Source organism: Caenorhabditis remanei, chromosome IV (genome assembly GCF_010183535.1).
Source record: "Caenorhabditis remanei strain PX506 chromosome IV, whole genome shotgun sequence".
NCBI classification, from domain to species: Eukaryota; Metazoa; Nematoda; class Chromadorea; order Rhabditida; family Rhabditidae; genus Caenorhabditis; species Caenorhabditis remanei.
The window spans coordinates 24,233,021-24,246,738 of NC_071331.1; the positions used below are offsets into that span (position 1 = coordinate 24,233,021).

At 39.5% G+C, this 13,718-nt stretch overlaps 1 protein-coding gene across 1 annotated transcript; it reads left to right on the top strand.

The window, feature by feature from the left end:
* Positions 1 to 6,765: 6,765 nt before the first annotated feature.
* Positions 6,766 to 10,893, top strand: GCK72_016056 (uncharacterized protein; the record flags this gene model as incomplete). Its single annotated transcript, XM_003093543.2, has 7 exons — positions 6,766 to 6,919; positions 7,075 to 7,150; positions 7,667 to 7,851; positions 7,901 to 7,983; positions 8,397 to 8,543; positions 9,892 to 10,008; positions 10,690 to 10,893. The coding sequence occupies 7 exons, from the start codon at positions 6,766 to 6,768 to the stop codon at positions 10,891 to 10,893; spliced, it is 966 nt and encodes a 321-aa protein (XP_003093591.2).
* Between the last annotated feature and the right edge of the window lie 2,825 nt (positions 10,894 to 13,718).

The following is a 13,718-nucleotide window of genomic DNA, read 5'->3' on the forward strand; positions in this document are numbered from 1 at the left end:
ATGAGGAGAGGCCAGCCGACTGAATCGCCGAAGGCGAGGCAGATAGGCTGGTTTTTTATATAAATTATCATGGATTCTCGGTTTATTCAAAATCCCCATTAAATTCCGTCGGAAATGAGCGAAAACTGCACTTTCCAAGTATAAAAAACCGAAATTAGCCAATTGTTCTAGTTGGTAATAAAGCAAACGCGCCCCACCGAACTAGCCTTTAAAAAAGGCGGGAATTAGAATTTTTGGGTTAAAAATGCTCAGAAAACGATTTTTCCGCAATTTTTAATTAGAAATTCCTAAAAATTAGCGATTTTCAAATTTTTGGGTAAAAATCGCTGGTTTTTCACTCGATTTTCCCGGCTGAAATAGACAGACTTCACTAATAGATACCCCAAATCCGAGAGACTGGCGCACCGCAGACGCGTTTTTCTGCTTTTTTAAATTTATTTTTAGTTGTTTTGTTGGTTCAAAGTTTCATTTTCGATTAAAAAGTTTAGAAAAAACAGAAAAACTTCACCTAATTAAATAATTACACTGGTGACTTAACTACTTTGCTCTTTTTTCTGTTTTTTTTTCTTTTTTTTCTGTCTATTTTTTTGCGAAAGTGATCAAGAAACGTTGTTTTTCACTTGTCCAGTTGTCTGGTTAGCTAGAACGCGTCAAAAGCACCAGATTGGGTTTTTTCATGTTAGGGATAACTATCAGATGTCTTCAAACAGCATAAATTGATTACTATTAAAATAATCTGAGATAATGATATTTACAAAAAGGAAATTGTCTATTTGATAGAAGACAATGTGTTCTAGTTATCGAATTGGTACCATACGATAGCCACAAAGAAAAGAAGTGACTTGAAAAATGATCAGACATTCTTATGACACCATCCAATGTGTTTTGTGTGATCATAAGCTTCTAAGAGCCCATTCGTCAAGCTAGATTTCTGTTCGTTATCTTTTAGTTTTTTTTTCAAACCGGGCCGAAACGGGCCGACACTTGCCGGCACATATTGTCGAAATAAAAAAGTGATACCCGGTGTTTGCGGACTTAGTGCTAATTTTAATAATTTTTCCACTAAGTCCGCAAACACCGGGTATCACTTTTTTATTTCGACAATAACTCGCTTCAAACGCAATATTATGAGCTCAAAAATATACCAAAATGTAGATCTCGGCGAGTTCTATGTCTCCGACTTACTAAGGGCCGGATGGCTATTCGTTAATGTGCCGCCGGCCGGGCTAGAATGCCTTTTTTGGTCATTTTCGCGATTTTTGGCACCTTTTCCCGGCCCGCGATATATTAACGAATAGCCATCCGGCCCGTATTATATCAGTGACATAGAACTCGTCGAGATCTACATTTTGGTATATTTTTCAGCTCATCAGATTGAGTTTGACGCGAGTTATGTGCCGGCTCGGTTTACAAGTATGATTTCAATTTGCACAGATGAGCTACAGAGTTCCCAGAGAGTTCCCAGACACACCTTGGTTGTATTATACTATTTCTGTCATCTGCTGTATTTTGAACTTTCCGTGGCCTAGAAACTTCAAAAACAAAATGTTCGGCCACAACAGTGACTACACCTTTTGAATCATATTCTCAAATTCCCCTTGGAATCTCACATAATTATATGTTTTTAAGAAAAACCACCATTTCCTGTTTTCTCACCCCCCGTGTCTAGACATTCATGTATCTTCATATAAAAGGGGGGAGGAAGGTGTCAATAACATGACATGACCAAATTGAGTTTGTCAAAAAGAGGAGAAATTGGTTTATATCTAGATAACAAGATCTACGGGACATCATCATCATCACTCACACTGGTCAGTCAGTTGCACGCGTTTGTAGCTTGTTCTTTTTTCTTGGCGCTGTTTTTTGTACTTTTTTAAAAAGTTTAGGGCGCTTTTTCAAAGTTTGGAGGTGTAGAAGGAGTCCAATCTTCTGTAATTTGATAGAAGGGTATTAACCCAACTCCAGGAGTAATTATAGGGAGTATGACCATTGGATTAGAATTTATAGACCCTCCCTGTTACGGATGATTATAGGAAGTGGTTTCTTCTTTTTTGGAGTTGAAGGCTTCTTTTACGCCCTTTTTGACCCTGAAACTGTTTTAAGTAAAAAAATTGAATCAAAACGATTTTTTTGTTTTTGCTAACTACTTTTGCAGGAATCCCGTATTTTATAGCATAATTTTGAGTTTTTGGCCTTCAAATACTTCAAATACTGAATTTGTGAATTGCGAGTTTCGAAATTCAAATAAAAAAAAAATCTTGTTTTTCCAATGGTTTTGGCTTTGAAACTACAAAATTCGAATCTCCCATAAAATTCCACCTTAGATACCATGAACGGATCCCTCTGACGCCGTCTTTCCGCAATGTCCGCGATCAGAGAGGTCATTGTCGGTGTTTTTTAAGCTTTTTCAGATAAAATCGGTAGCAAATCACGTTTTCAATCAAAAATATGAAATTTTCAGCGTTTTTTTTTAATAAAATCGACCAAAAACGTCCGGATGTCCGCAAAATGAAAATTTCGAGAAGAAAGGTAAAAAATTAGCCTTAAAATCCAGTTTTTGAGGTTTCCAGGGTCAAAAATTTGATTTTTTTAAAATCTGTGTGTCTGGAGCCATATTTTCCAGTTTCCGGTTGGTTTTATCAAATTCTATAGACTTTTCAGAATAGTATAATTTTTAGTCGACTAGCATTTTCATTGGGGGAAAGTTTGAAGAAGCGTAATTTCGTCCAAAAATGAGCAAGACACCCCGTTTTTGTATTAAAATGATCGTCAGCTTAACAAGTACAATATAACAAATCGTAAATCACCTCACTCGGGGGACCACGGCGCCCTTCCAACCGCAATGTCCGCGATCACAGGGAATGGAACATTCTACTGCTAGGTCTATAGCCTCCCTCTGATCGCGGACATTTGGGTGTAGGTGTCTGCAAATGATAGTAAAAACGTTTTAGTTTGGTATCGAAAGATTGAGAATTTTATAGTTTTGAGTCGACTTTCTGCTATCTATTTAATCACTATTCATTTCTCCTCCTGCCTGTCGAAACCAAATAAATCTGGTGTGGGGGGGGGGGGCAAAAAAGTTTGTGTGGTGCTCCTCCTCCTCGGGACATCAAACAAACACAAACATTTGGTATTTCCCCCTCCCAAAAAAAAGAAGAGCCCCCATCTTGGAGAAACAAGACAATTCTCCCTCGGGGCAATCGTCTCTCCCTCCTCTCTACCAAACACGTCCATCAACTGGAGGCACTGGAGCCATGAAGAAGAAGAAGAAGAAGACGTAGCAGATGGGGGGAGGGGGCACATTGTGTTTTAACACTTAATTTTTCATCTTCTAGTAGTAGTCGTCTCTCGGACTATAAAACCTTTATTTTGGAAAAAATTGTTTGGTTATAACCTTCTACTAAATTTTTGTATACATATGTACAAACCTTAAACCCTATTATCAAAATAAAAACAAAACAAAAAAACGCAAGAAGGAAATCTGTGTTGTAGGAATCCCCTCGGGGGACCATAGGCCCCCCTCGACCTTTCGATATTTTCTTTTTCTGTTGTGCTCTCTTTTTTCTACATACTTCCCACCCCAAAGCTAGTTTTATATAGCATTTATATGTCACTATGTACTAGATATATATATATCATTTTATAAGTGGTTTATGGAGGGTTTAGGGCACTTGAGCACTAGTCAAAAGTGGGGTTTTGTGGGGGGAAAATATGCTGAGAGCGTACGGATTTTGTGGTTTTTATGAAAAATGGCTGAAAATTTTTTTTCTGAAATTTTTTTGAGTAGATTTGACCTGATAGCGTAAAACTTTCTAAATTCCTAAAAATAGGTTCCCAAACTCAATTCGCAGCAATGTCCGCGACCATAGAGAGGGGATCAACCTGCCGAGCGGTCGATCCCCTCCCTCTGATCGCGGATATTTCCGTTATTTGAGATTTCTCAATTTTCCCGTATTTTCAATATTTTTTTAAAGTTCATTCGGTTTACGTGGTCGTCCAGCATACAGATAGAGATTTTGTTAGGCTATTTCAATTTTTTCAGATTTTCTTGAGTTCCACGACTCCTAGTAACACAAAAGAGAGATTAACTAATTTTAGGGAATTAATTTACAGTGATAGTGTAGTTTTAAATGCGCTACCGAAGAATTAGGAGTAGTTTTCTTTTTCTAGGCCATGATTACTGGAGAAATTGCGCAAAGGTTAGAAAAAACTATTGCAAGTAATGATATAATGATTTAATTATATAAATTTTAATTTCAATGTTTATTTTCACGAATATTTCGACAAATCAAAATATCAACTTTTCGAAATTCCTGAATTGTTTGTAATTCCGTCTCTTAATTGTGACACTACCTGCGTTCCACCAAAATGCGCTTGAAAAAATGCCTCTTTTTCTCTGAATCTCTCAATTTCGCACACTATTTGTTTCGGTGTCAGTGGAGCGCGGTTGTAAAATTCGTGTCGTTCTAATAAAAGTCAGACAAGTAAAGTATCAGACATTTCTAGAATCTCTTCTTCCTAACCTCCAAAAAACCGCCCCCCCCAATTCTAGCACCTAACATCCGCCTAGAGTAATCCAACACCTGGTGACTTCTCAATTTTTTGTGACTTCTCGAATTTCCATCCCCTTTGCTTCCGAGAGAGCCCTCAAGCATTGGATTTCAAATTTGCACACACAACCATGACCTTGAAGTATGAAATTTTGGATTGTTCGGTGGATTAGTCAATTTTATGTAGAAAGAAACGCAGAGAAGCTAGATCGCTCTCGTTTCTCTGTACTCTCTTATACTTTAACTGCCCGAATCTCCTTAGGGTTTAATGCTATAGAAAAACTGTCAACTAGTAAAACGTAGAGCATAAAATTCTGCACATTTTATTAGTTGACAACTTTTTGCTAGCTCCGAACGTTGAAGAGATACAGGCGGTCCAAGGTGAGGAGAGACGCATACAACGAGAGCGCTCTAGCTTCTCTGCGTCTCTCCCCTCTCTTCCCTAGACTTCAAAGGCGCGTATCTCCTCGGGGTTTAGAGATATCAAAAAGTTGTCAACTAATAAAATGTAGCTCTTGATGTGATCTCCCAGATGAGTATAATTTTGAGGCATTTTTCTTTTTTGCTCTGGGCTCCTGGGCTCTGGGCTCCTCAACTCCAAAAGTCCATAACACCTAAATGTTCTTCTTCTTCTTCTTTTTCACAACTTTCTTCGGATATAAAATTTTTATAGGAGTCCTACTACCTACACACCTCCTGTGATGTTCGGTGTGACTAGTACACCGTTATCCCCAATATCCTACGTCAGGTGTTACACACATCTCTATTCCTCTTTTTCTTTTGATCTTGATTCCCCACGAAACATTTCTCCTCGTGTTTTTACACACCACGTCAGTTTTTCAGTTTTTCTTTGTTGTGAAAAATTGAGAGATGATAGCACACACACACACACCTGTTCTCTATATATATTTCATGTGATTTGATATAAATTCAAAGAAATTTTTTGAATTGGGAATCTTTGTGGAATTCTGAACCGGAAACCAATAATGTCTTTTTTTGAAAACTTTGAGTTTACCGCCTCTACCGACACTTTTTGGCAATGTCCGCGACCAGAGGGAGAGGAATAACGTACTGCTAGGTCTTTCCCCTCCCTCTGATAGCGTGGACATTGGGCTCTGTGGGGTTTGGCGCGTTCTATGCTGTGCACAGAAGATATTCTTTTTGATAATGTTATAAACCCGATCATGAGAAACATTTTGAGTTAAACCCCGTCTTTCTAGATGAAATTTGAAGGAAGTTGTGCATTCTGAAAATTTCGAAAATCAAAAGTGCTCTCTGTACGTCTTTCCCCTCCCTCTGATCGCGGATATTGCCGTCGACCAGTGCGGACGCTTGTATTAAGGGGTCTAGATGTCTAAAATTGAGGAATCCAACCTAAAATTTGATAGGAAACCCGAATTTTTAAGTCTGAACCCTTGAATTTATAATTTGAAGGGGGAAAATCAGTGATTTTTGGTCTTTAACCCAAAGTGCTCGCTGTAGGTCCTTCCCCTCCCTCTGATTGCGGACATTGGCGCCAACCTATTCCGAATTTAATTGTTGCATTCTTCTTTTTTCTTATCCACCAGAGCTAAGCCATCAGTAACATTTCCCCATAGCTCTGCCCGCCGTCCCAAATCCAATAAAAATGGTTCATTTGTGGGCGCCTAATTGGGCAGAAAGACACAAACTTGGCGGCTAAATCAAATCTTCTCCACGCAATTCCCCCTAAAACAAAGAAGATTGTGGCTATTTTTTCCTGTTTTCGTTAGCCCCAACTTTTTCAATTTCCTTTTTTCGTGTCTTCCATTCCTTTCTTACTTGCTTTATTGTTCTTTTATTCTGTTTTTCCTCTAAAACCTGTCGTTTTCTACCCTATCCACCGGATTTCGCGAATTGAAACCAATGAATTCAAAATCCCCGTGAAATTCTAAATTGGATACCAAAAAGAAAATTCCGAAAAGGTAGTCTAAGACCGTCTGGCGCCAATGTCCGCGATCAGTGGGAGGGGAAAGACCTGGCGCTAGGTTGTTCCCCTCCTTCTGGTCGCGGACATTCGCGGTTTTGGATGTTTTCCGGTATCCAAGGTAGAATTTTACCAGAATTTCGAATATCACATTCTTTTCCCTCAAAATCCCTTTAATTTCCAGCGGGTGTGGCTGTGTGTCCCAATTATTCCAACATACGCACCACATCCCACCACATCCCACCGCCCATGTCAGAATGAGATCGAGTTATGAAGGTCGATTACTTCGAAGTGACCTTAGATAAGGGTATCGATGAGCCGTATCTGGGCGGTGATCCGATCAAAGGTATCATTGAGATGGTGTGCTCGAAACAAGTCAGGATTAATGGGCTGATTGTCAGGTTGACCGGTGTCGCGGAGACAGGTGGGTGATGTCAAAATTGAAATTCCAGAAAAATTTAATAAATTGGGAATGCCCGCGACCAGATGGAGGGCGTAGACCTAGCAGTAGGTTGTTGCCCTCCCTCTGATCGCGGACATTGGCGGGATTTTCAATTTTGCTATTTTGCATTTTTGCAGGTTGGCGAAGCAGGCAGGACGATCTACCCTACGAGAGCCGACACACATTTATGGATGAGCAGATTGACCTGACAACGTAAGCGCCGCTTCCCCGCAATGTCCGCGATCAGAGGGAGGGGAAAGACCTAGCCGTAGGTTGATGCCCTCCCTGCGATCGCAGACATTGCGGTCTTTGCTGTCTGGCTTGTTCTAGGCTATGCTCAGATGTTATTCTTTTCAATAATTTTAAAAACCCGGTCATGGCAAACATTTTGAGCCAAAACCGACTTTCTAGCTAAAATTTGAAGGGAGTTACGTGTTCTCAAAGTTTGGAACAAGTAAAGTGTTCTCTGTGGGTCAAAAATGAGATATCCGACCTAAAATTTGATGGGAAACCCGAATTTACAGGTCTTAACCCCTGAATTCATGATTTGCAGTGGGAAAACCATGGTTTTTAGTTCTTAACCCAAAGTGCTCTCTGTCGGTCTTTCCACTCCCATTTACCTCAGATTTCTCTGTGAATTTTGAGCCAAAAACGGGGAGATTTGGAGCAATTTAAGGAACTAGTCTAGAATTTTACGGGAATCCCGAATTTTATAGTTTCTTTCTGCAGAACGATCGCGGAACACTGCACCGACGAGTTCGAACTACACGAAGGGAAACATAGTGTGGAATTTGAAGGCCGGATACCCCTCGACGTGTTATCATCGGTGGAACGAGAGAATCATGGAAGTATACGGTATATGTGCACCGCTTTGATGGCTATACCAGAGGATGGCGACACGGAGGTGGTGTCAGGTAGAGTTAAAGAGGGGCTACAGTACATACTTCATATAAAAATTTACAGAAAAAACGTTCAAAGTGTTCTCATTACTCAATCTAGACGCACCATATCTACACGATAAGTCACATGTCACGGAGGAGGAGGAAGTGAGTTCTTTTTTTTTTGAAAACTTACAAGGCACGCCGAAAATACAAAAAAATTGATTTTTTCAAAAAACTGGGAATGTCCGCGATCAGAGGGAGGGCAACAACCTATTGATAGGTTTACGCACTCCTGCTGATCTCGGAGTGAGTGTCGCTAGAGAGGTCCTGGGGTAAACATTATTGCAGAATGCTCAAAAATTTGATAAAATTGAAGTTTACAAAGTTAATAACCTAGAAAACCGCATTAAAGGAAAAACTGGCTGGAAATTTGAAAGTGCGACTAATACCAAATATCATCATCAGGTCTTAGAAAACTCAGAATGTGTTGAACATTGTAAAAACATGAAAGTCTATCAAAAATCTGGTTTCTGGTGTTGAATTTCATCGAGTTTCCTCCTCATTTCCTTAATTTATAGGTAACCGGTTGTTGTGGTCGACGGAAAGGCGCAATCATCGCAACAATGCAAATCGAACAAATCGGAGTGATGCCTGGAATGACTTCGAAAATCAGTCTGACGGTGGAGAATAAGACGAAAAAACGGAAAAAATGGATGAGAAAGAAAGTGAGACTGAAAATTTGGGAATGTGAGACTTAAGGAGATGGTTTTAGGGTTTGAAGGGTCCGGGGTTCGACCCCGGGTGCTTGAAAAAGTGTTTTATTTTTATTTTTGGGTTTTTGGTACCAATCTGACAACCAGGGTTCGACCCCCACGGGTATCAATGTTTTTTGTTTTTTTATTTTTAACATTTTGGTACTAATCTGACGTCCAAGGTTCGACTCTTGATGCTGGCAAGGCTTTTTTGACTTTCACTTTGATTTCTGACATTTTTTTTCATCTAAGCTAGATAGAAGTATAATTGCGAGGAAGATGAGAATAGCTCTTGGTAAAACGACTTGTACATGTTTTTGAAAAACCATTCCCTATTTTGTATGTTTGAGAAAAGCTTCTCCGTATTCCGGGAGTGGTTTTCTCGAACATTCGAATTATCATCATTTGAGTTTATGCACGCATAAGTCGTTTGACCAAGAGCTATTCTCATCTTCCTCGCAATTATACTTCTATCTAGCTTAGATGAAAAAAAATGTCAGAAATCAAAGTCAAAAAAGCTTTGCCAGCATCAAGAGTCGAACCTTGGACGTCAGATTAGTACCAAAATGTTAAAAATAAAAAAACAAAAAACATTGATACCCGTGGGGGTCGAACCCTGGTTGTCAGATTGGTACCAAAAACCCAAAAATAAAAATAAAACACTTTTTCAAGCACCCGGGGTCGAACCCCGGACCCTTCAAACCCTAAAACCATCTCCTTTTTGAGTCAAATTTTACTCGATTTTCAATGGTGTCGAAATGTCTGGTGTCGAAACGTCTGGTGTCGAAACGTCTGGTGTCGAGATGTCTGGTGTCGAAATGTCCCGGAGCCTAAAAATCGATTTAAAAAATAATTAAATATTCGAAAAAAACATGACTTTTTTTCTACAAAAACACACATTTTGCATGTGAAAAATTCCGGAATAACATACTAATTGTCATTAATTGCTCAAATAATTAGCCGGGAAACGCCTACTGTGAAAAATATTTCGCAGGCTGAAACGCAAGTGCGGCAGAGAATTGTGGGCGGAGCTTAAACTGCAAGCGGATGAATTTCCAAAAGATTTATCATGTTAAATCGATAAAAAACACGAATTTATCGCAAAAAATTGAAAATTCATACCGTGTTCTCGAAATTTCTCAGGAAAAATTGATTTTTCAAAGCTAATTAGTGAAGAATTAATGACAATTAATGCATAAGTATGTTATTCTTCCATTCTTCATAGGCAAAATGCGTATTTTTTGATTTCACGAATTTTCAAATGTTTTAAATGTAAATTTTGATAAAACTTTGCAAATAATTAATTAATTTTTCCCCTCAGGAAAACCATGAATGCGTGCTACTCTCTCTGTGTCAACAACTGGATTTCGTCGCTGTGAACAGGAATGATCCAATGATGATCGATAGGAAGTCTATTACGATAGCAGTCGAGTCACATGTGAGTATTTAATATTTATATCGAGAAAAAACAGAAAAAAAACAGTAAAAATTTGTTTAAAAAGTGGAAAAAGGAATTGAGCTAAAATCTTGTCCGACAGGACTACACGGGGGACACGCGGAAAAACTCTTCCACCACAGCTCCATTAAATGCGATTTTCAGCATTTCCGTCTAGAATTAAAGTTTGTTAGAATTTTCCCAAATTCTTACTGTAGCTTAAAGACGCATAGCAAAAATAGTGAAAGTTTTCATACAGTACACAAAAATTTCTCTCAAATCGAAATCAGTGAATGTCTTTGGTCTTCTAAATTTTATTTTCTAATCATTTTTATCGTCGGGGTATGCGCACAATAGACTTCAGACGCTTTTCTTGTGACGCCTTAAAATTAGATTTCGGAGTGAGAGAGGGCGCCGTGTGAAGAGTATCATATTCAGAAAATAGACAGTTCAGGCCTTCTTTAAAGCTGTAATCAGACAATTTCAGCGAAACTTTGAAAAATATCTCTGCAGACCCCTATAGCGGCACCTACTTGCAATGTCCGCGATCAGAGGGAGGGCGTCGACAGGCGCCGCTAGAGGGGTCAGCTTGGATATTTTTCACAATATTTTCATATATCATCTAACTTGCACCAATCGCAGACAGTTTCAGCTTGTTAACCTAATCATCTATCTCATTTGCAGGGAACATGCAAAACAAAAGCGGGCGCCGGTCCCCAGACGAAAGAAATCGAATTCAGTGTGCCGCCTAACCTGCCGCCAACTTCCATCCACGCGAATCGTCTCGTTACAGTATCCTATTTTTTCAAATTAGATTTGGATCATTTCGATTTGGTTCTACCGGTTATAGTGGGCAGTTCGAAGAGTGTTCCCGGATCTGTTAAATAGGTTTTTGATTTATGATGGAAATGCGCTCTACTGACAAGTCAATAGAGCGCATTTTCATTTCCTACTCTCTGATAATTAATTACTTTGATCATTTAAGCGGGTTTTGATTTCAATCTCAATTTTTTCTCTTTTTCAGAAAATTATATATTTTTAGTTGTTTAGCCCGGTTTCCTTATTCGCTTTTATTTTCTTCCCCTCTTCATTTTGATACATTTCTTGGTATACATAAAAAATATATAATTGTCTTTCTTGTAATGTTTTAAAATGATACATAAATAGTTGTTTTTTGAAATGTCTGGTTTTTCTATAATGTTTGAAGTTATGAAATTCAGAAAACTTCAGAATAGGAAACCAAAAAGAAATTTTGAAAATATCGTTCGCAGACCCCTCCACCGCAATGTCCGCGACCAGAGGGAGGCCGTCTGAGGGCGCGTTCTTGGTATCCTAGGTAAAATTTTGCCAGGTCTTCGAATATGACTTTTTTCCCATAATTTCGGTGACGATGAGATGAAAAATTGAGAGAATTGCTGGAAATAGGTCTGAATGAGTCAGAACCTGTCCAACATGGATATAAATGGCTTAGCAATGATCGGAATCTTTCCAAACTCTCTATCGATCGACCCAAAAAACATTCTGGGAAGACTAGTAACAAATGTGAAGACAATTGTCACTGGGAAGCCAGAAAAGACCATCAGACCCAGATATGAGACGTGTGGAATACAGTCGGTCGTCCCTTTCACTTCCACATCGACTTGTTCTCTCTTTGTGGATTTCCGGAAAAGGTTCAGAAGAGCATGGAATGCGGAGGTTGACGCCGCAAGAGAATTAGGAAATGTCGATTTACGTAGGTTGGCGATTTACGGGAGTATGATTTACGGGAGACCGAACCTAGTCTAGGGAAAAGTTAAACTTGGATTGGAGACAATGTTCAGATAGAGGCCGTAGACCTAGCAGTACGTTATTCCCTTCCTTTTGACCTCGGACATTGGCGGTAACTCACTTTTGTAGGTTGACGAAGCATCACTTTTATAGGTGAGCAGATTGCCTTGACAACGTAAGACGCTTCCAGCCCCCACCAGTGCCGGTTTCCCCCCGACGTCGACCTGCCGCTAGGTGTCGTTTTAGCTGTCCAATTCAGAATTTTATTGGGTTTCCGAATAATGTTGTGTCGGGCGTCGAAATCTGAGCAAAATACACCGCCTACTGAAAAATTCATGATGTCACTCCAAGGGGGGGCCTCACTTATCCAAAAGTACCGTGGGATACCTAGGACAAGAGGCCACTAGTTGGTCAGTTGATTCTTTTGTCGAAAAACTGGAAATAGCTTTTTGAAATCAAATCATGAAATCAGTTCTCTCTGTTCACAATAATTATCATAAAGTTCTTCTAGAATTAAAAATAGTGTAAAGGAGAATGGAGGTAGCAGAGAAACTGTTGTCTATAATTATTTTCTCGGAAAAAAAAAACCAGAATTTTTCTATTCCCCTTTTTTCCACTTTTTCCACTTTTTCTTATGTGCTGGGTGCAAGAATGCAGAATGCACCACCACTTCCGGTTGTCACACCTTGTTGCTATACAACTACTATTAAGTACTCTAGGGGGGACCACTATTATGGTTGCGTAATAGGAAACATTGTAACTTGTAATAGGTTACTAAGAGATCAGAAGATCTATGTCATAGGAATAAATCTTTATTTTGTCAGGATTTCGAATATGACATTATTTTCCCACAATTCCTGTAATTTCCAGCGAGTGTGGCTCGAGGAAATGCGCTAGGTTTCTGATTATTTTAATGACATTGCGGTTAAAAACTGCGCCAGACCCCAAAAACCGCATTGTCCAGGAGCAGAGGGAGGGAAAAGACCTACAGCGAGCACTTTGGAGTAACTTTGTTGGAGAATGTGCTAGAAAAACTGGTTTTTGCCTTAAAATTACAGCGAAACCAGCAAAACCTTTAGAATCTTATTTGTACGCACGTCACCCCCGATTTTGTCTGCGGTTGTTCCCTCTTCCTCTGATCGCGGACATTATCTCCAAGTCCAACTTTTCCCTAGACTATGTTCGGTCTTCCGTAAATCATGTTCCCGTAAATCGCCAACCTACGTAAATCGACATTTCCTAATTCTCTCGCGGCGTCCGCATTCCATGCTCTTCTGAACCTTTTCTTTGTCTCCCTTCCACCTAATTATCAGACATCACTTGCACCTCTGGAAGCCCGAGAAGCAGAATGATTATCTGACTGGTTTTCTGCTCCTCCGCCACTCTAAATGACTGACCATTCCCCTCTTTCTCCTCCCGGACGGTATGGGGTGGTCAGTCCCCCCTCTATTATCCAAAGTACAAACACAAAGAGGGTCCGCACTGTTTGTATGTTTAGAAGATTGTGTCCTTTTTTCTTCTTCTCCCGATGAACGTCCGCTTCTCGTCGTCGTGTTCCACTTTTTCGGCTTTTATCAGAGGAAATCTAAATTAGAAACTAAATTTCCTCAAGAATTTTGATTGTCTGGGGCGCCGTTGGCGCGTTTTCTTTTATACTTTTGAATTATTGGTTGTTGCATTGGTTACATTGGTTGTTTGGCTGCTGCTTTAAAGAAATTAGTATTGGATCTGGGGCGCCTTGAACGCTTTTTTTGAACGATTTTCTTGTATTTATAAGCTCTCATTCAGCATTTTGATGGTTTTTAGTCTGGCGCACCTTTGACGCGTTTCTTGCCCTTTCTAGTTTATAAAACATGCTTTTATTTCACCTGTTTGAGTACTTGTAGCTCGTTTTATATAGTCTGGCGCGCTTCTGGCGCGTTTTTCAGGTTAATCAGTTGAATGTC